At 46.2% G+C, this 22525-nt stretch overlaps 1 protein-coding gene across 19 annotated transcripts in view; it reads right to left on the bottom strand.

Annotated features, from left to right (window-relative positions):
* CIT (citron rho-interacting serine/threonine kinase) overlaps positions 1-22525 on the bottom strand; it is a 98062-nt gene that overhangs the window by 38549 nt on the left and 36988 nt on the right. For 14 of the 19 annotated variants that reach the window (XM_087942729.1, XM_087942725.1, XM_087942728.1 and 11 more), the window contains 7 exons: positions 21552-21677; positions 18333-18428; positions 14819-14935; positions 13776-13885; positions 12040-12214; positions 10283-10480; positions 4640-4693 (listed from right to left, as the gene is read on the bottom strand). In XM_087942729.1, the coding sequence (XP_087798855.1) occupies positions 4640-4693; positions 10283-10480; positions 12040-12214; positions 13776-13885; positions 14819-14935; positions 18333-18428; positions 21552-21677 (876 nt within the window). The remainder of the gene's footprint in view (positions 1-4639; positions 4694-10282; positions 10481-12039; positions 12215-13775; positions 13886-14818; positions 14936-18332; positions 18429-21551; positions 21678-22525) is intronic. The other 5 variants (XM_087942730.1, XM_087942727.1, XM_087942739.1 and 2 more) reach the window with 1 other exon arrangement.

A 22525-nucleotide genomic window follows, 5' to 3' on the forward strand; every position in this document is an offset into this window, starting at 1 on the left:
TTTAATTTTTCTTAAATGCATCCATGTATTCATAACTATGCTTTTACTTATACCTACTATCTTGTAAGCAATGGACAAACCAAATAAATAAATAAATAAATAAACAAAAACAAATAGTCATTCAATCTTTTCTTAAAAAAACCTCCAGAGTTGGAGCACCCACAACCTTGGGAGCCAAGTTGTTCTACCGATTAATTGTTCTCACTGTCGTGACCCAGCGGCCCCCAGCTTATTTCAAAGAGGTAGTGTTCGACGTACATTCCCAATTGAGCCCAACATTTCCGCTGCTAAGCGAGACAAAATTGTTAAGTGAGTTTTGCGCCCTTTTACAATCTTCCTTGCTACGGCTGTTGAGCGAATCCCTGCGGTTGTTAAGTTAGTCACAACGGTCGTTAAGCGACTCCGGCTTCCCCGTTGACTTTGCTTGTCAGAAGGGTCGCAAAAGGGGATCGCGCGACCTCCTCGAGGACACTGTGACCGTCGTAAATATGAATCAATTGTGTTTGAATATTGATCCCATGACCACAAGGATGCCACATTGGTTGTTAGGGTGAAAAATGGTCATGTCGCTTTTTTCATGCGATTGTAACATTGAACAGTCACTAGACCTACCGTTGTAAGTTGAGGGTTACCTGTATAAGCCTCTACAAGGAACAAACAGAACATCGGTATACCTAATATCTATTAGGTAATACCACTGTATAAAGCCTTAGTAAGGCCACACCTAGAGTCCTGCATCCAGTTTTGGTCACCACACTATAAAAAAGATGTTGAGACTCTAGAAAAAGTACAGAGAAGAGCAACCAGGATGATGAGGGGACTGGAGGCTAAAACATACGATGAACGGTTGCGGGAACTGGGCCTGGCTAGTCTAGTGGAGAGAAAGACCAAGGGAGGCAGGAGAGCAGCCTTCCAATATTTGAGGGGCTGCCACAGAGAGGAGGAGGGGGTCAAGCTATTCTCCAAAGCCCCCGAAGGCCAGACAAGGAACAACAGATGGAAACTGAACAAGGAGCGATTCAGCCTGGAAATAAGGAAGAATTTTCTGACTGTGAGAACCATCAACCCATGGAACAGAAGTTGCCTTCAGAAGTTGTAGGAGCTTCATCACTGGAGACTTTCAAGAAGAGATTGGACTCCCATCTGTCAGAAATGGTGTAAGGTCTCCTGCTTGGGCAGAGGGGGGTTGGACTAGATGACCCACAAGGTCCCTTCCAACTCTGATTATCTGTTATCTATTTGTACACTGTGACAGTTCCACCATCCATTGTTCGCTTGTTCATTCCTGTCAGAAGCGTCACAATTAAAATAAGGCATGCTATGTCATATAAAATTAAAAATATAAAATACAAGATTAAAGCATGTACATTTTTTTTTCCTTCTTCTTCTAAATCCAGCCCTTGGAATAGCTGATTTGTACATCGGCTGTTCAAAGAGCTGGAAGAAGAAGAAGAAGAAACAACAAAAGACACGAAATTAAAATCTGAAGGACGAGGGCCTTTTTCCAATTCAACTCATGCGGTGCTGCCTTATGCTTTCTTTTCTCCCTGGTGTAAAAGAGGTGTAAAAGATTTAAGAGGCTGCAGGGTTTCTGAAACGAATTCGGTGGAAGAGGCAAAACAGACAGGCAGAAACCAATGGAGGAGAAGGTTCAGGCAGGAGAATCTCCCCCCCAAATAAAATAAAAATAAAATGAAAGAAACGTTATTTTCCTTGATCTTTGGGCAGGTGGGCTGTTCCTTACTTGGAGAACAGGATAGAATTTGAGAGATCTAATGCAAAATGCTTCTTCTATCTATATATACAGCACAATCATGTTTTCATGAATCACATCCCCAGCATCCTGACGAGCCATAAATACCCTTGGCTGCCCATGTTTAGCATCATATTTTCAGCTAAGAATAACAGCAGGCGCCTCCACCTCCTGTTCTCCTGCTAAGAAATATAACCAGGAGAACAAAATTTGTCCTGTCGAGGCACCAAACCACTCGGTGGCAGCAATAAAAGCAGCAGCGAAGTTTTAATGAAAAAAGACTTTTAAAATTTCCCAGGAAAGCAAACACCGTTTTGGTGAACGGTGCCCAACCAGATCAGCCCTTTGATTGAAGAAAGCACCGAGGATCAAAGGCACGCCAGGAAAAAAAAAAACCCGCTCAAGCTTGGGTCAATGAGTTTGCCGTAACGGATATTTTAGCTCTCCAGATTTAACTTCCTGAAGCGACTTACAGCCTCCTCCGAGCTATTTCTGAATTTAGCAGCCAGTCTGCAGCCTGGATATTAATACACTACAGAAAGAGGCATGGGGTTTAACAGAGTTGGAAGGGACCTTGTAGGTCATCTAGTCCAACCCCCTGCCCAAGCAGGAGACCCTACACCATTTCTGACAGATGGCAGCCCAGTCTCTTCTTGAAAGCCTCCAGGGATGAAGCTCTCACAACTTCCGAAGGCGAGTTCTTTCCCATTGAATATAGAATAACAGAGCTGGAAGGGACCTTAGAGGTCATCTACTCCAACCCACCCACCCCAAGCAGGAGACCCTACACCATTTCTGACAGATGGCCATCCAGTATCTTCTTGGAAGCCTCCAGTGATGAAGCTCCCACAACTTCTAAAGGCAACTTCTGTTCCATGGGTTGATTGCTCTCCCTGTCAGAAAATTCCTCATTTCCAGGTTGAATCTCTCCTAGTTCAGTTTCCATCCATTGTTCCTTGTCTGGCCTTCGGGTGCCTTGGAAAATAGCTTGATCCCCTGGCCTCCTCTCTGTGGCAGCCCCTCAAATATTGGAATATTGCTATCATGTAACCCCTTAGTCCTTCTTTTCATGAGACATCCCCAATTCCAGCAACCGATTTTTATATGTTTTAGCCTCCAGTCCTCTCATCCTCTTTGTTGCTTTTCTCTGCACTCTTTCTAGAGCCTCAACATCTTTTTTTACATCGTGGTGACCAAAACTGCATGCAATATTCCAAACGTAGCCTTATTACCAAGGCATTCTCAAGTGGCATGAACACTTCACGTGATCTCGATTCTAGCCCTCTAAACGTCAACCACGGATTTGTGATTTGGCATCGGTTTGGGGAGGCCCAATCTTTGCCATGAATTCTTGGGCCTTGTACTTTTCCAGGAACTTACTTTTAAGAAGTTTAAAAACAGCAAGTGGGAAGAGGAATGACTTCTTCAGAAAGCAATAGGACGTCATTGGTTCTTACCACCACCAAAAGGACCCGTGCATGCATTTTTTTTTTCTTTTTAAAGTTTTCTGCCCCACTTCAAAAATCTACCTGAACTCAGAAGCCAGTGGGCATTTTTGGAGAATGTCAGCTTCCCTTGCCCCATGTGTGTGTGTGTGTGTGTGTGTCTCGTAGGGGTGAGCTGCTGGGGGCTTGCAGGAGTTCAGGACAGCCCCTAGCTAAGATTTTCTGCAGTTCAAAGAACCCCCAAATCCAACTCTTGGCTGGCCTCGCCCCACCCCTCCCAGGAGTCTCCATGTAGCCCGTTTTGGATGCAGGTAAGTGCAGGGAGGCTCGGGGAGGGTGAAAAACGGGCCTCCCAGAAGTGGGCCCGTTTCCGGCTTCCAGAGAGCCTCGGGAGCCCAAGGAAGGCCGTTTTCGTCTTCCCGGAGACTCAAGGAAAGCCTCCGGAGTCCAGAGAGGGGGGAAAAAAAACATCCCCCTCCCGCTATGATGCAGGAGACCAACTAGGCCACACCTACCCAGCCACCAGGCAAAGAATCCATTGCTAAAAAATGTTTGAAGCCCACCCCTCTGTGTGTGTGTGTGTGTGTGCGTGTCTCGTTGCAAAACCCTTCTTTCGAGGGCCCTCCGTTCGTTTCGTTGGGCGCGTGTTCTAGCATGCGTTGCTCCGCATGCAAGTTGCAGCCTTGGAGAGCATTGGAGAGAGGGCGAGGGGGCTCGCTCAAGATGCTGCCGGCAGCCAAAGGAAAAGTGGAGGCGAGCATTTGCATGCATGATTTGGGGGAGGAGAGAGAAACCTAAGGGTGGCTCGGCGTGTTTCCCCCATCCAAGGGGAACCTGCGGCAAAGAAAAGGCGAGGCATCCGTGCATGCAGCCATTCCCCTGCTTGCAGCGAAAGCCAACGCTTTGCGTCGCCATCCCAAAAGCGACGGTCACGAAAAAGGCTCCTCCCTTACGAGAAGGATGGGAGGTTGCTGGGCTCCCAGTTTAATCTGCAGGGTGAGGGAGTATCGTCTGAGCGATGGCAAGGCCTGGTTGGATGCCCGAGGGTTCGGGTACAAGGTACTTCCCACCGTTCCGGAAATGTCATATCATCCCCATCGTTTGTGGCAGCTGCTTAAACCATTCTTATTAGCTGCACTGAAATGAGATTTATTTTTTTTCCCTTCCTTCCAATTGTTTTGGCCTTTTTTTTTGAAGTGGCCAAGGCCAGATTGAAAGCTTCCACAGCTCCAGAGAGAAGATTATATATATACTTTTTCCTGGAGATTCTCAAATGAACAATTCAGATCAGTCTCGGTTCTGCTAGCTCGGGGGAAGCCAAAGACTCCCTTTCTAGAAGCCTTCGTCTTTCCAAGGAGCAGACAAAACACAGTGTGTGGACCGTTTCCTTCCTCATCCTCTTGATTTCAAAATAATTCAAGGATCTGGGTTGAATACTCACTGTGCAGCTATTACGAAGGGCTTCAAATTTACGCTGGATTTCATCTCTATGTGCCTAGAGGAGGTAAGAATTTGATCATCAATGTTTGCACACATCAGAGGCAGCATCCAACAGCTGTTGCTAAATGAACCACAGAACAATTTACCAGCAAGCAAAGTTTAGGGAGGGAAGATCCTGCAGGTTGTTAGTCCTGGCTGGGCAAAACAACAACCACAACCACCCAGTTGGGTGGCTTGTGTATGTATGACGTGGTGGCAAAAACCACACATGAAACGGAAGGTTGGTGCTGTGAAATAACCAAGTTATATGCTTGCCTGTCCAAAGAGTAAACAGAGCTTGGGGGAGGAGGGGAATCAAACAAGTCATCAGCCTAGAATTGCTATGTTCCCACAAACAGTTTAAGTCCACCCCCTCTGTACTTAGACTTAGTTCATTCTGTTAATTCTTATCTAGCGCCCATTTAGTGCTGAATGTTAGTTGTCCAGATTCTTGTGCGTAGACGCGAGCAATAAATCTTCTCAACTGCAACTGAAGTACAATCTTGATTCTTTGTGCCTCAATTCATTTGCAGAGGCTGTTGCAATCTTGTTCCACAAACGAAAGTTAGAGAAAAAGGCCTACAACAAAGCATTACACATCCTTGTCCGCTAAAGAACCCATTTTAGGGGGGAAAGGGGAGGAAAGTCGGTCGTTGAGGGATGGGATTTTCCTGAGCTTGGTTTTTTTGCATTTGGAAACGAAAGGATCGAACAGGTAGTCCTTGACTTATAATCAATTGATTAAGCCCAACGTTCCTGATGTGGAGTGAGACATTGGTTAGGTGAGGTTTTTTGCTCCATTTTATCACTTTTCTTGCTACCGTTGTTAAGCGAATCACTTCTTAAGGGACCCTCCCTTGGATGGACACAGCAACAGCTATAAATATGAGTCGTCGCCAAGCATCTGAAATTTGATCGCGTGGGGATGCTACAAAGATCGTACGGGTGAAAAATGATCATAAGTCACTTTTCCCCCCGTGCCGTTATAACTTTGAGCGAACTGTTATAAGTCGAGGACCACCTGTATTATTGGGACAACCTGCTCATGAAAAATCAAGCACTGGAAATGCCTACAAAAAGATGTATCAGGTGTCCTAATCTTTCACCAAGGAAGCATCTCTTCCCACAACCAATGTTTCCTGGGGATAAAGTCCAAGAGACACCAAAAGACACGAGAGCCTTCAGTTTACAGAATTTTTTTTAGCAAAACCTATATTATTATTTTTTCACAAGCAAAGTGTGACATCAACACTCAACCTCCAGCCCCCAGGTCCTTCTCCAATCTTAGTCTAGAAGTTTAGTAAGTTTTTGGGCTCACTGGATGGTTTTTTTCCCCCTCCTGCATTTCAGCCATCCGTCCTGAATCCAAGAAAACAAAAACTGTTTCGGCTCATCGAAGAAGACCAACTAGAAAAGGGGGGGGGGCTTCCTTGCCCCCAACCAGCTTCAGGGGGAGGGCTGAGACAAGGTCATGCCAGCCAAGTATGAAGATCAGTAGTAGTGGAGATGGAAATGGCTACTTTTGGCAGGGAAAACACTGCCTGTCGATGTATGATTTGACGGCTAAGTCAACCGATTTTTGGAATTGTTGGATTAGAAGTTAAGTCCTGCTTCCCAAGGTTCCACAGGTGTGGAAGGATGCTTGAAGGAAGGAAAACGGACTTCTGCTGAAAAGGATTGCGTAGAGGAGCAACAGACAACTTGTACAAGGATGCAACAAACCAACAGATGTGGATTATGGCACATACCCAACCCACTTCATCATTGCTATGTGGGCAGTTTATACCCACTGAATTTGAAAGCTAACAGCATCACAACCTATTCGAGCATGGCGAACTGTTCATCTCTATGGACATCTCTTAATATTTGATTATGACACCAACTCAGATGTATACAAAATCATTTGCCCAACATATTCAGTGTCCGAGGACTCCAGGTGTTCTCCAACCTGATGCTCTCCAGACGATCCCAGATTCTTCTGGCTGGTCCATGCAACCATCTCTCATGCTGGCTGGAAGTTTTATGGGGTGGTAGTTCCAACCACTCTGGAGAGCATCAGGCTGAGAAAGGCTACAGAAGTCCAGCTAGCGGGGAATTCTCCAGAGCTTCGGAAACAAGATGATTGGCAAAGCAATTACACTGTGTCTTATATAAAAATCACAATACAGTGCAGCAGAATGCTATCCAAACTAATTGGCTCTAAAGAATGCCACGCTTTGGCATGGCCGAACGCTGAGCGGTGTCACTTACAAACCCAAGCCTCATGACATCCATGACTTCTGAGTTTCCTACATGGGAGGTGGGATTCCCAAACGGAAAGAGCATGTCTCTACTCCAGTTCTGCTAAGCCCACAAAATAGGTAGCCCGAAGATCCTTTGAGTGAAGACGGGTATATGCAGTAGTGGGCTGCTGCCGGTTCAGACTGGTTCTAGCGAACTGGTAGTTCCAACGATCAGCTGACCCCGAGCTATCCTGTCCTGTATTTCCGTCTTTCTTAACTCAGCACAGTGGATTTCCGCGTGATGCCCCTGTCAGAGTCTGAATCCGAGGAAGAAGACAAACAGCTGACAGGGAACGGGAGTAGGGCTCTGTTGGCTGTGGAGGAAACTGGGGAAGGGCAAAGTCCGGCTGGGCAGAGCAGGGGAGAGGTAGAACAAGGGAGAAGGAGTTCAGAGGAAGACCCAGGCCCACCCCCTCTTCATCCTAGGACACGCAGGGAGGAACAGAGAAGGGAGCAACGTGGGTTGCATGGCTTACGGGGAGGAAAGGGCCCTGATTCCCTTCACAAGGCATACCTGGGAATGAGAGTTTAAAAGAGATGCATGCTGAGAGAGGTGTTTTCTGGCAACAAACATGAGTTTATCTTGTGTTGACTTTGGTTATCTGCATTCCCGGCATCCTCCCAACCGGGTTGATTTACTGCTGTTGACCGATTGAGTATAAATCTTTTACAAGACTGGCTGATAATAATACATAATAATACTCAATATTTTTTTATGTATAATTTTCAATTATCTGGCCCAAGTGCAGATTCATATGCTGATCAAGCAGTATTCAGATGAGCTTTCTTTCAAGCACTTAGTTTCTCACTTTCTATTATTTCCTACTTTCCATGTATGTTGTATTTCCACTTCATTCTTTGTTCAAATCTGGAGCCACAAAATAAAACCAATCCCATACCCCTTAAAAAAAGAAAAAGAAAAAGAAAAAAAAAAATGGCTGAGAGAGTTAAAAAAATGTTAAAGAGAATTTTATCCATGATGATGCTGACCAATCTGGATTTCTACCCAGAAATGGGTAGAATGAAAGGATAATGCTCTGGATATAGAATATTTTCAACATCATAATGAAAAGCAAGTTGCACTGATTTTTTTAGATGCAGAAAACAGGGCAGCATGGAAAAAGGAGGTTGCTAAAACTCCATAAAGGACATCATATTTATGCAAAACAAGGATATTTTCTTAAAAAAAACTGTCCAAGGAACTAAATTAAAGCAACTTACCTGTAAATTACCATAGCCTCTTTCCCTGCCTATCAAGGTTAGCAAACTTTCACAAAAAAAGAGTCAGAGAGCTTATTAAGTTCAGGTAGTCCTCGGCTTACGACCGCAATAGAGCCCAAAATTTTGGTTGCTAAGCGAGACATTGGTTAAATGAATTCTGCCTCATTTTACGACCTTTTTTTGCCCCAATTGTTAAGTGAATCGCTGCAGTTGTTAAGTCAGTAAGACGATTGTTCTGTGAAACAGGCTTTGCTTGTCTGGAGGTCGCATGACCTCCTGGGACACTGAGACCGTCATAAATATGAGTCGGTTAACAAGCATCCGAATTTTGACCAACGGTCTATGGGGATGCCGCAAACGATCGTGAGTGTGAAAAACAGTCATAAGTCGCTTTTTTCCGGAGCCGTTGTCACTCCCAACGGTCCCTAGATGAACTGTCGTAAGTCAAGGACTACCTGTAATGCATTTGAGGTAAGGATATATCCCTGTAGGGACTCTTTCCAAGGGAAGAGCTCGATTGTGGTTATTAGCTCCCAGGGCTAATACGGAGAATTTAAGATGACACAGAAGACTGAGTCAGAAGGGGAGAGTTCTGCGCCTAAGAGAACTCGCATCCTGCAACCCCAAAGTAGCGTTCATAGAAAGCAGTAGGGGGACATGGCCCCCATCAATTGTAAAAGGTGGGCTGGGGTGAAAACATAACATCTCTGGGTTGCATTTCAAAATCAGAGTGAGATTACGATGGGATTTGAGGAAGACTTTCAGCCACAGGCACTTCTGAACATCAGAGGAGGAAGAGGAGGCACGGAATCAGGATCAGCATCAAGGCAATCGGAGAGCTCCGAGGGAAAAGAAGAGGGAATGGAGCTGGCAGAGAGAGAGAGAGAGAGAGAGAGAGAGAGAGAGAGGCGGAGCCTGGGCCGTCCGTCAGCCCTCAGATGGAGAGTCAACAGCCCCCAGGTCTGGAGGTGGCTGATGAGGAAGAGGAGGAACAGCTGAGTCCAGTACCTGACGCACGGATGTACAGAAGGCAGAGGAGAGGAGAGCAGTGGAAATCTATGGGCCGGTCCTGGGCCCAGTGCCTGACGTGCAGATGCACAGAAGGCAGAGGAGAGGAGAGCAGTGGAAATCTATGGGCCGGTCCTGGGCCCAGTGCCTGACGTGCAGATGCACAGAAGGCAGAGGAGAGGAGAGCAGTGGAAATCTATGGGCCGGTCCTGGGCCCAGTGCCTGACGTGCAGATGCACAGAAGGCAGAGGAGAGGAGAGCAGTGGAAATCTATGGGCCGGTCCTGGGCCCAGTGCCTGACGCGCAGATGCACAGAAGGCAGAGGAGAGGAGAGCAGTGGAAATCTATGGGCCGGTCCTTGGGACAGAAGAGCCACCACTGCTAGCGAGGCCCCACCCTAGCTCTGGGGATAAAAGTCAGGGGGCGGAGATGAATAGATGTGGCAGACAACCATTCATCTCCCGGCCGATCTGCCTTGCCAGCCTGAGAGAGAAACTTTTGTGCCGGGGCTGCCGGCGCTCCTAATAAAGGAATCATTGCTTCGACTGGCTTTGTCATGCTTGAGGAGCTGGGTCAGGACACCCTGCTCTAGGACCAAGGTTATCCTTGGTTCAGGATCCAAGGTCTTCCAAGGGCTGTTTGAGCTGTGCACGTATGTATACCGGGCCTGCCGTTTGCAACCTTTGCAAGAAACGTTCATTCCCACCACAAACACGACATCAACATCAGAGAATCTTTGTAGCTCAGGGTGGGGTCCTTGGGGGTCGCTGAGTTTGGTAGCTTTCTTGCAGATGTTTCGTTACCCAGTCATCAGGTCTAGACGGGAGTGGGGTTTGCACTGATGTTGTCACCTAGTTGGGTGTCATGCCCCTGGTGGAGACTGACTCTGAGGGAGAGGAGGAACAGCCAACAGGGAGTGGAAGTGAGGCTCCAGAGGTTGTGGAGGAGGCTGGGGAAGGGCAGAGGCCGGCTGAGCAATCAGAGGAGGACCCAGGCCCATCCATTCTCCATCCTAGGGCACGCAGGGAGGAGAGGATAACGGAGAGACGTGGTCTACGGGGGAGGAGACCTTGGCCCAGAATTCAAAAGCTTACCGTCAGCGCTTGGATCTCTTCTTCCGCTTCAGCCGTGGTCTCCTCCAATTCGGTTTTCGCTTCCCGGAGTTGACTTTCCAGGGCTGCCCTGGCCGCTTGCAACCCAGAAATCTGAGATTCCCTCTCCTGGAGGGTGAGCTGCAATTCAGTAAGCTGTCGCTTCAGCTCCAGTTTTTGTTCTTCGTGTTCAAGGCTAACCTGAAGGAGAGGAATGGAGTGGAGTGGAGTGGAGTGGAGTGGAGTGGAGTGGAGTGGAGTGGAGTGGAGTGGAGTGGAGAGGAGAGGAGAGGAGAGGAGAGAAGAGAAGAGAAGAGAAGAGAAGAGAAGAGAAGAGAAGAGAAGAGAAGAGTTGGAAGGGACCTTGGAGGTCTTCTAGCCCAACCCCCTGCCTGGGCAAGAAACCCTACACACCACTTCAGGTTATCCAACGTCTTTTTAAAAACTTTTACAGCCCCCTCTAAGCGGTTAGAGTCGGCCTATTGTCCCTGACAATCTGACTCTCCTCATTTTACTGGTTAATGCAAATGTGGAAGAAGGGGAACTTCCATATTTCAGCTCTAACCTATCAGAATCAATCTCAGGAAGCCACAGATGATCACAAATGTTGTTAGTTTTCTTCCCCTCCACAGCCTTTTGTCTGTTTTCGCCCTGCCAACATGTCTGGCACTTGAGAAACAGACTCAATGCCATCTGATTAACAGGAAATTCATTTCTTTCATCTGGGCCACAGTGCTAGTTTTTTTTTTTTTTAAAAATTAAAAAACGTTATTAAATACAAAAAATTAAAATATACAAATATACAAACAATAAAAGGTAAAAAGTCGTACAAATAAACATCACCACGTGTTCTATAGTTATATTAATCGTATTTTTCTCTAATACATTTTGATAGTGATTTAAATATTTCATAGTAGTGGCAGTTACTTCCTATATCTTGTAAATTACCTGTTATCTATAGTATATAAGACATAATAGTCTATTATTAATATTGTTACTGGATTGTAATTATGTGTTGTTATTATTTATAAAAACACGTATCCACAGTGCTAATTTTGAAGGGGTTGTTGCCCATGTCAATGGAGCCCCTCTGAAAGGACTTCCTCGCACCTTTAAGCAGGTGCCCCGGCTGCTTCCTAAATGGTGCAAATGGTTCCTGTAGGACACAGAGAAACCTCCAAGTGGCCTCAACAACCCTCTAAAAGGGATGCAAATGACCAGCTGTCTGCAAGGAGTATAAATCCTTCCATTCCCCACCATCCAGATCAGAGCTGAAGAAGCTTCTCGGGTGAGAAGCAAAACGTCTTCAAAAGAAAAAACTCAAGAAAGTCCAGTTTCCTATTGAAAACAAAAAAAGCACCTTTGGGCCAGATATTATGGAAAGCCAGAAGGGTGAAGGCCTGTTGAACCTCAAAGAGTCGTCCAAAGGGTAGAGGCTGCCACGGCCAAAAGCCCACTTCCTAACTCCCATCCAGTGGCAATATTTAGGGCAAGGGTCTTCAAACTTGACAGCTTTTAAGACTTGTGAACTTCAACTCCCAGAATTCCTGAGCTAAGATGACTGGAGGAAGAATTCTGGGAGTTGAATTCTTCTGGGAGTCTTAAAAGCTGTCAAGTTTGAACATCCCTGGTTTAGGGAAAGGGACTAGGAAGCTGCCCACCCTGTCTGATTTTGTAGGACTGGCGGGCGTCTTTAAGAAAGAAATGGTCCTTAATTGGTACGGTGAACGGTAAGAATATTCAACGGTTTGTTTTTTTACCTCTCGTAACCTCGTCTCCAACTCCAGGAGGCGAGTCTTGTCGGCATGATCCTGATGGCTGATTTTTTCCAATTGTTCCTCCAGTTTATTGTTGTGCGCTTCTAATTTCCCGGCCTGGGTTTCCAGATAAAATTTCTGCTGCCTGAGCTCAGAAATCATCTCTTCTTGGGCTTTCCTAAAAAATAGGTAAGGAGAGAGAGAGAGAGAGAGATAAGGATAGATAGATGATAGATAGATAGATAGATAGATAGATAGATAGATAGATAGATAGATAGATAGATAGATAGATAGATAGATAGATAGATAGATAGATAGATAGATAGATAGATAGATAGATAGATAGATAGATAGATGATAGATAGGTAGGTAGGTAGGTAGGTAGGTAGGTAGGTAGATAGATAGATAGATAGATAGATAGATAGATAGATAGATAGATAGATATAGATAGATAGATAGATAGATAGATAGATAGATAGATAGATAGATAGATAGATAGATAGATAGATAGATAGATAGATGTGGAGGGAGAGGCACACAGTCTAACCCAAAGGCCATTTTCTTTTCATTTAAGTGATGCATGTAAGTCCTTGACTTACCACAATTCAGCTCCCAAATTTATGTTGCTACGTGAGAAAATTAGTCATGTGAGTTTCACCCTGTTTTACGACTTTTCTTGCCACATTTTGTTAAGGGAAAATCACTGCAGCATTGCAGTGGGGGTGATCTACAGAGTGTCAGGGCTCCGGTAGCTGCTCCCATTTAAATCAGGATGAAGAGGGGGTGGGCCTGGTTCTTCCTCTGTTCTGACCCCTGCTCTTTTCCAACAAATCAAACCCAACCCAAAAGGAACAGAAACCTTGTAATACTTTTACAAAATAATTAGCTGTGATAAGCACAAGCCTTGCCAAACTGTGTGAGACTTGCCCAAAGATATCAGACAAGAAATAATTTGCAATACAAGAATCTTCAAATGCAAACTCAGGATACTGGAATGTCCACGAGGCTGGAGTTTCAAAACGTCTTTGCTTCCTGCAAAGTACGTTCCTTTCACAGCTGGCTTTTATCTTCTTGAAGGAGGGGCCATTACCTTGCAGCCTTACTTCCGAGTCGCCCGTGCTGTTGTAACTGCTCTTTTCTGAGAGCAATCCTGCGCGCACGTGCACTTGGCACAGGCTCCTCGGGAACCTCCTCATCGCTGCTGCCAGCCCCCACAATCTCTGAAGGCAGCAGTCCACTCCCTAATGGTCCTGGCCCCTCATCTGAGTCCTCGCTCTCCTCAGCTGTCTGCACCTGCTGCCAGCTAACCACAATATCCTCTGAACTCCCTCTCCCTTGTTCCTACCTCTCCCTTGTTCCTACCTCTCCCCTGCTCTGCCCAGCCAGACTGTGCCCTTCCCCAGTTTCTTCCACAGCCAACGAGCCACGCTCCCACTCCCTTATCAGCTGTTCGGCTTCCCCCTCCAAGTCAGATTCCGACAGGGCCATGACACACAACTTGCAAGATTTTAGGTATCTCGTGCAATTTTTTTTGATAAAGATGCCCAGGCTGCATATACATTTGACAATCTTTCTGGCTACAGACAGACGGGAGGAGATGCACAGGTGTTCTCTGCAGTGGCTGTTCTAGGCCTCCCTCTGCTCCATATACAAAGGCTCTACACAATGAGTAACAGGCTTGCTAAATTTCTCCAAACTGGTATGAGTCAAGATAACATAATAGCAGCATTTATGCTTACATGTTCCTCTGAGTGAAGAGGCTGCTGTTGGCTGCCAGCTTGTTAGCTTCAGACAGTTCCACTATTCTCTGCTCCAGAGATCTGATCTTCGAATCCATGGCATTGATCATCTGAAGAAAGACATATATATATGTCTTAACACGGCTGTATTAACAGCGGTGTTCAAACCACAATAGATGTGTTCGATTTCTCCAGCCACCCAACTCCACCAATTGACTCTGGGCGGCTTACAGTTCTCAAATTATAAAAACAAGTTTAAAACAAAACAAAACAGATACCCGCTCCAGAATAAAACCAAGGATGACGTTGGCCATCTTCTCAAAATGGCCGCTTCACTAAGCCCTTCTGAGCGTCTCTTCTAAGGGACTTCCTTCTGTCTGAAGGTCATGGAAAATCGCCCTGGAGCTCCTACAGAAATTGCGCGCCCATCTTCCAAACTCTGCTCAAAATATTCTACGGCAGTGATGGCTAACCTTTTCGTCGCTGCATGCCGAAAGTGTGTGTACACACTTGCATCTATAATGCAATGCGCGTGCGACTCCCACTTGCGCGACCCCCCCACACACATCCTGCCCCCACACCAGATACCTGACAATCAGATACCTGACACACCAGATACCTGACAATACCTGGCTGGCGGGAGGCATGCGCATGCATGCACAGTAGACCTAATCTGGGGCGACGGCTCGCGGGCCGGCAGAGATAGCTCTGCGTGCCACTTGCAGTATGTGTGCCATAGGTTCGCCGTCATGGTTCTACGAGCTCGGGGGTGTGTGTTTGTGTGTGGTGGAAGCCCCCCATGGGAATTCCCCAACGCGGGAATTCTCATGAGAATTCCCAACAGCTCCTCCGGCAACGAAAACATATCCTTACACCGGCAATATTGATATGACAATTAGGCGTCTTTAGCTCACGCCGGCAATCTTGCTAAGTCAGGAGCAAGTGCCATTTTACACGTTCGGATGTGACTAAGATCACCTACGAGTCCCGGTGAGTCAACCTAATTGAAGCCATGCATGATCTAAAGAGCAGCCTCCGCTTACCGCTTTCTGCTCGGCGAGGATTTTGCACTTTTCGTGAGCCTCCTCCTCGTGCTTCCTCAGCATGTTTTCCAGAGCGTCTTTGTCTCCCAAGTCTTTCTTCATCTGGTTATCAAGCACCTGCGGGGATTGTGGGAAGGAGGAAACAAGACAAGGCCTTACTTGTAAGGCCTGTGGATGTCCCAACCTAAGACTTGGGTGGCCTCGAGCCATTTCGGGAGAACCCAGAAAAGTGTCGGAGAAACTTGAACAGGAAATTTGCAAAAGTTTTCTGGGGCTGAAAAGGCCAGAGTTGGCCTCTTGAGTGGCATTCCAGATGCTGCATTCAAAAGAAAGCTCACAAAAGGTGTTCAAAATGGACTGTGATGTGTGTGTGTGTGTGTGTGTGTAGCATATGTATATCTATGTGCATGCATGCATATGGAGATGGATGGAGAGAGAGATGACAGACGGACAGACAGACAGATGTAGACAGGTGATAGATGACAGACAGACAGATTGGAATAGAATAGAATAACAGAGTTGGAAGGGCCCTTGGAGGTCTTCTAGTCCAACCCCCTGCCTAGGCAGGAAACCCTACACCACTTCAGACATATGGCTGTCCAATCTCTTCTTTAAAAACTTCCAGTGTTGGAGCATTTACAACTTCTGGAGGCAAATCGTTCCACTGGTTAATTGTTCTAAATGTCAGGAAATTAGACTGGATGGATGGATGGAGATAGACAGACAGACAGACAGACAGACAGATAGATAGATAGATGTGGAGAGAGATAGAGAGATGCTAGACAGACTAGACAGACTAGACAGACTAGATAGATAGATAGATAGATAGATAGATAGATAGATAGATAGATAGATAGGATAGATAGATAAGATAAATAGATTAGGGAGGTAAATAGGTAGATAAGGTATGTAGGTAGGTAGATAAGATAGATAAGATAAATAGATAATATAGGTAGGTAGGTAGATAAGATAGATAAAGATAGATAAGATAGATAGGGAGGGAGAGAGAAAGAGAGAGAGAGAGGGAGAGGGAGGGAGAGAGATTGAGAGCAGGTATCAGAAATTTTATTTTTTAATGTGTGCCAATGTGTTCACAGCAAAACAAATGACAATAAAGGTGATCTTATCTTAAAGCCAAGGTTGAGAAACACGGATATTGGGTGAAGGATTCATTCTCCGAGCTTATGGGTTGGTTTCCAAACATTTCGCTACCAAACTAGGGTAACTGCTTCAGCGGGGGTTTAGGGGATGCCAGCGTCGGGAATTCTAAGGAAGATCGGCCACCAAACCCCACACCACTACAGGCCTTATAGATGTTTCATAACAGGAGCAAAAAAAAACCCATTATTTGAGCTGAAGAGAAAGCTGGCGTGCCCAGCTCAAAAGGCAGCGCTACTTAAAAGAGTCTGATTGCTCCGTTGCCTGGCGCCGCGGACATTATATTTGGCAAGAGTTTTTCATTAGACTCTTTTCTTCGTATTTTCTGCCTGGGTCAACCTGACATCTGAATAGCCCGCCCAACAGTTCCATGGCAATTTGAACCCCACCCTCCTTCTTAACCATCGCTTGCAATGTGTCTTTCTGCATTTTCCCAGGGGGTTTCTTGGACAAGGTCAGCTAACGCAGAAGCGGAGCACAAAGTGGGGAAGAATGGAGACCCCAGAATCGTCCGAGTCAGTTTTCTTCATTTCAGAAGGGATCCCTGGCATAATAACTTATTATTACTTTATTGTCAGAGTATAACATGTGTACAATCAGGTTGGCTGAGCCTCCCTTCGTGCACACACACACACACACACCCAACACAACTCACAGTGAGGACAGAAGTCCCTAACCCAGTCCCACTCTTATGACACTAGGCAAACTTGCTGCACAACCAAGATGTTGCAGAACCAAGATTTTGGCACTCGACGGAACGCCGGCATTGATTTTCTGCCTGGGTGGCATGGTTGTTGAATGTTTTCAGCCGGATGGCTGAGGAGCACACAAGCAGCCAGGCGGTTGCATCAAGAGAAGGACCGCAGCTGGAATCCTCCCCTTGTGTTGTGCATTTCAAGTGTGAGGTTTTGTTTGCAATTTAATGCAACAGCTGAGATAACTGGGCAGCAAAAAACAAACAAAACAACCTACCCTGCATGATTGTGATTTACAGTTTGCTGCACAATTTCAATAGATTACAGAGAGAGAGAGAGAGAGAGAGAGAGAGAGAGAGAGAGAGAGAGAGAGAGAGAGAGAGAGATTGGGGGGGTATGTGACATCTCTATCCTTGATTTAATTCTTTTTTTATGCCACTTCCTTAGTTTTGGAACCCAAGTTCCCCCACATTTGCTCTAGGGCCCAGGTGGCGAACTGGTTAGAACGGAGTATTGCAGGCTGGCTCTGCCCCACAGACAGCAGTTCGATCCATGAGGATGAGGATGACTCAGCCTTCTATCCTTCTGAGGTCGCCAAAAATGAGGACCCAGATTGTTGGGGGCAATTTGTTGGCTCTGTAAGCCGCTCAAAGAGTGCTGTGAAGCACTATGGAGCAGTATATAACTCTAAGTGCTATTGCTTTTGTGATAGGATAGATAAATGGGTGGATGAATGGTCGAATGGATGGATGATGATAGATAAGAGAGAGAAAGAAAGAGACAGACAGATAAACAGACATAAATACAGGCTCACAGTTGACTCATCCCTCCATCCTTCCGAGGTCAGTAAAATGGAGACCCAGATTGTTGGGGGAAAGAGGCTGACTCTGTAAACCACTTAGAGAGGGCTGTAAAGCATTGTAAAGTGGTATATAAGTCTAAGAGCTAAGTGGGAAGGAAAGAAGGAAGGAAGGAAGGAAGGAAGGAAGGAAGGAAGGAAGGAAGGAAGGGAGGGAGGAAGGAAGGGAGGAAGGGAGGAGAGGGAGGGAAGGAAGGAAAGGAGGGAGGAAGGAAGGAAGGAAAGAAGGGAGGGAGGGAGGGAGGGAGGAAGGAAGGAAGGAAGGAGAGGGAGGGAGGGAGGAAGGAAGGAAAGGAAGGAAGGAAGGAAAGAAGGAAGGAAGGAGGAGGGAGAGAGGAAGGAAGGAAGGAGAGGGAGGGAGGGAGAAAAGAAGGAAAGGAAGGAAGGAAAGGAGGGAGAAAGGAAGGAAGGAAGGAGAGGGGGGAGGGAGGAAGGAAGGGAAGGAAGGAAGGAAAGAAGGAAGGAAGGAGGAGGGAGAGAGGAAAGAAGGGAGGAAGGGAGGAAGGGCCGTGGTGCACAGTGATTAGAATGCAGCATTGCAGGCTAACCCACTGCTCACCGTCAGCAGTTCAATCCTGACAGGCTCAAGGTTGACTCAGCCTTCCCTCCTTCCGAGGTCCGTAAAATGAGAAGATCCAGATTGTTGGGGTTTGTGAGAGGCTGATTCTGTAAACCGCTTAGAGAGGGGCTGGAAAAGCGGCATATAAATCTAAGGGCCGGTGTGTTTTCCTTTCCTTTCCCCACTCAAGGCAGCAGGGGTGAGAAAAGCCACCTTCCTCCCGAGAATCCAACCCCTTCTTACTTTGAGCCTTTCTTCATACATTTGTTCTTTCTGCTTCAGGTGCAACTCCAGGTGTTGGGCCGCCAACTGAGCTTCCCGGTGTTTCTCTTCCAGTTCCTAGGGAGAAAAATATACCTTTGTTCAGCATCTCAAACTCCAAAGGAAAGGTGGAGACACGCAGAAGCACACCTGCGAAAAATCACCTGCACAAACCCCACGGGTAATTCTCGATTTACATCCACAAACGAGCCCTAAAATTTCTGCCATTAAGCGAGTTTTTCCCCCCCGCTTTTCCCACCATAACAACACAAACAAGCCATTTCTATAAAGATCTATCAACCTAATCGGTAAAACCCAAGGTCCAAGTTTCATTCTTTCCCACTTTAAGGACAACTTTCGGAAGCTTTGTCTCCATGTGGAAACAAAAGTGCTCGTATTCTTTTTTTTTAATCAAAACAGTCCATTTCGCCACTTCTGCAGCCATTCATCCATGGTAGGAATCAAAGTGTTCTTCCATTTTTGTGCATGCAATAGACTTGCTGCCGTCAAAATATATATATATATATATACTAGCTCGATCCCCGTGCTTCGCTATGAAACTATGTGGTCGGGCTTAGTTTTTGGGGAGGAAAATCAGGGAGGGAAAAATTCTGCCTCTGCCTACCAAGCATCCATCGGTATTCGTCTGGCTAGCGTCCTGTCAGTGTGAGTTGAGAGCTGTTTGGAAAGCGAAACGCTATTTGCTGTGTGAGCAAGGAGACAGCTAGCAGCCTTGGGCGTGGCTTAGCTCAACTGTTCTGTGCTAAATCTGCTTGGTGCTCTGAAACTGAAACTCCTCTGCTTGTGTTTTGCATTTGGAAGAGATTTCTTTTCAGGTGGGGAGGGGGAGTAGAGTTGGGAGGGACCTTGGAGGTCATCTAGTCCAACCCCCCCAACCATCCCACCCAAGCGGGAGGACCCTACAAACCATGTCCGATATCGGCGTGCACCCCGTAAACAATTATACGAAGATCGTTCAGTTTGCTTCTTCTTTTTTTTTCTTTTAAATTGGAGACCAGCACGCATATCTCTCTCTCTCTCTCTCTCTGCGATCGGTTTAAACATTATATTCGAAGGCCAGAGCAGCAACAACCACCAACAATAAGAACAACAAAACCACCATCGTGACCTATTTCCCCCAAACGGATAGATCTTTCCAGAAATTTAAAGAAGTGCAAGTCCAAAGCTTGTTGCAGACTCCGGGGCAGAGAGAGAGAGAGAGAGAAAAAAAAATCACTTGAAATCTTCTTTTCCAGAACCTCTGTTGCCATAGCAAGCTGACAGCTTCCACCTACACAGCTAAAAGCCCAGGGAAAACATAAGACTTGCAATGTTTTCTCTTCTTTGAGGGATGGATTTTTTTTTCTTCTCCTTTTTCTTCTTCTTCTTCTTTGATCCCAACTCAAGCAGTCGCTTCCTTCTGAGTGGGGGAAAAAAATGCTCTTTGCTTCTTTTTAGCGGGGGGGCGGATGAAGCTGTTCCCAAACCCATGGGCCGCTGGCGATTCTGCAGAATCTCCAAGGGGAACGTTTTGGGTTAAAACAATGCAAATCCCCAAAACACAGAACCATTCAAGCCAGACCTTGGAGGTCTTCTAGTACAGGGGTCGCTAACCTTTTTGGACCTCAAGGACCAACAAATACGGTTAATACTATTTGATTTGTATCAAAATGTATGACACTCTGGTGCTACGCTGTTCACACCTTGGTATGTTTGTCAAAAATATTTTAAAAAAACAAAACCTTGATATTTAAAAAAAAAAAATGTGCCTGGGCATATAAATGGGCATTTGGACCACCTGTCAGCGCAGGGCCCAAGAACTAGCGAGAAAGAGCGAGAAAGCCTAGCCCAGCCGCACCGTGGATTCCCGTCGCCAGATTATTTCTGGAGAGGAAAGCATTCGAGATGATTAATTCGGTCCGTCTCCAACACGGAAAACCCAGCAGATTTCGGGATGGCGGGTGAGGATTGCCAAGGCTCCTCCAGCTTGGCTTTGCAGGCTTTTACCGTCACGTCACTCCAACATATTGTCGGGCAGGGACTTTAGGAAACACCCTTTGTTTTGAGCTGGGGAGCTTCTGTCGCGGCAACTGGAAGCGGAGCCTCTTCCATGGGGGACGCTGTGGGAAAGGCCCCCCGGGGGAAATTGGGCTCAACGGGGGGGCTCCCAACAGAAGACAGCGGGGTTGGGCTGGAAGCGTCATTATTTCTGGCATCTCCAAGAATTAATTAGTTACTTAATTAATTCTTTCCTTTTTTTCTTTTTGTTTCTTTTTGTTTCTTTTTTTCCCCTTCTCCATCCTTTTTCTTTCTTTCCTTTCTTCTTTCTCTCCCTCTTTCCTTCCTTCTTTTTCCTTTTTCCCCTTCTTTCCTTCCTTTCTGGCTTCTTTTTCTTTCTTTCTTTTTTTCCTTCTATTTCCTTCCTTCCTTCTTTCTCTTTCCTTCCTTCTCTCTCTTTCCTTTCCTTACCTCTTTCTTTCCATTCTTTTTTCCTTCTATTTCCTCCCTTCCTTCTTTCTCTTTCCTTCCTTCTTTCTCTTTCCTTCCTTCCCTCTCTTTCCTTTCCTTCCCTCTTTCTTTCCTTTTTTTTCCTTCTATTTCCTTCCTTCCTTCTTTCTCTCTTTCTTTCCTTCCTTCTTTCCTTTCCTTCCTACCCTCTTTTTCTGTCTTTCTTTCTCTCCCTCCCTCCCTTCCTACCCTCTTTTTCTATCCTTCCTTCTCTCTCTCTCTCTCCCTTTCTTCCTACCCTCTTTTTCTTTCCTTCTTTCTTTCTCTCCCTCCCTCCCTTCCTTCTTTTCTTCATCACGTTTTCAAGAGGAAAAAAAAACCAAGGAAGTCCAGTTGCCTTTTGAAAAGCCCCATTGTGTCAACAAACTAGAGTTAATATGAGGCAAGACTGTCACCTACGAATATGAATGTATAAATACTCTTTATTGGGGCGGATTTTCATGGTTTACGGGTTGCTGTCAAACACCCCTGAGGAAGTTCGAAGGTTGGTGTCTTCTTTAAAACAGCAACCACATCACTTGTTCAGCCTCATGGACCCAGGGCATTATTAACAAGGAATCCTTGATACATTTTACCTGCAGAAGGTTATACATTTGAAATCTTCGGCTTCTTTTTCTGTCTTTAACACTTCCCACCAAACATCTCTCATTCCGTTTGAAAACTCCCTTCTTTTTTTTTTCCATTGCTACCCACCAGAATTTTATCAGCCATCTGCTGGATTTGCTGAGATTTTGTCTGGATATCTTCTTTCAGGCGGTTCTCTCGCCGCTCCACCGTCTCCAGACGCTTCACTTGGTTTTCCAGAGAATGGCGTCTTTCCTAGACAAAAGTTCAAACAAGAAGGCAGAGTGAACCCACACCACGGAAAAAAAATCCGGATAGTCACCCAACGTTTTGCTATCACAAGAAGACCAGATTCAGAAGCTTGGGGTCAGCGTTCCAGCAACCCTCCATTCCAACCAGTAGGTTCCTTTATTTGGATAGCAACTGGCACATCTGTGGAATCCCAAATCTGAAAGTTTCTGTGATGACCCAGGGTGGGATACAAAACAAACACAGTCACAGAAAACAGGGGAAGCCCCTTTTATTCCTTCACTTTGCTTCCACACTCCGAATATTCTTGACGGAAGACAAAAAAACTCCCCCACAAACAGTTACAAGAAGAAGGAAAAAAGCAACACAAACCAGGCAAGATAAGGGCTGGAGGACGTCCACAGATAACACACACTGGGAAGGACGCCAAACTCAGAGAGGAACCATAAACTAGAGATATTTCCATGCTTTGTTTCCAGCACTGGCCCATACGCATGTCCGTCCTCTTATTCAGTTGTCACAGCTGCAGCCCATGAAAAGGATCAAGGCCCTCTCCTCCCCAGTAGACCACGTCTCTCCCTGATCCTCTCCTCCCTGCGTGCCCTAGGATGGAGAGGGGGTGGGCCTGGGTCCTCCTCCTGACTGCCCAACCAGCCTCTGCCCTTCCCCAACCTCCTCCCCAACCTCCAGAGCCGCACTTCCACTCCCTGTCGGCTGTTCCTCCTCTCCCTCAGAGTCAGTCTCCACCAGGGCCATGACAGTTTCAGTCTTCCTTGCAAAAGTCCAAACTACAAATCCATCCCCCCTCACCCATCTCCACATCACATGGTCCAATCCCCATCTGTCCTAAAGTC

Source organism: Notechis scutatus, chromosome 13, assembly GCF_049901735.1.
Source record: "Notechis scutatus isolate UNSWTSFEM ecotype Mainland chromosome 13, rNotScu1.2, whole genome shotgun sequence".
In the NCBI taxonomy this organism is placed as follows: Eukaryota; Metazoa; Chordata; class Lepidosauria; order Squamata; family Elapidae; genus Notechis; species Notechis scutatus.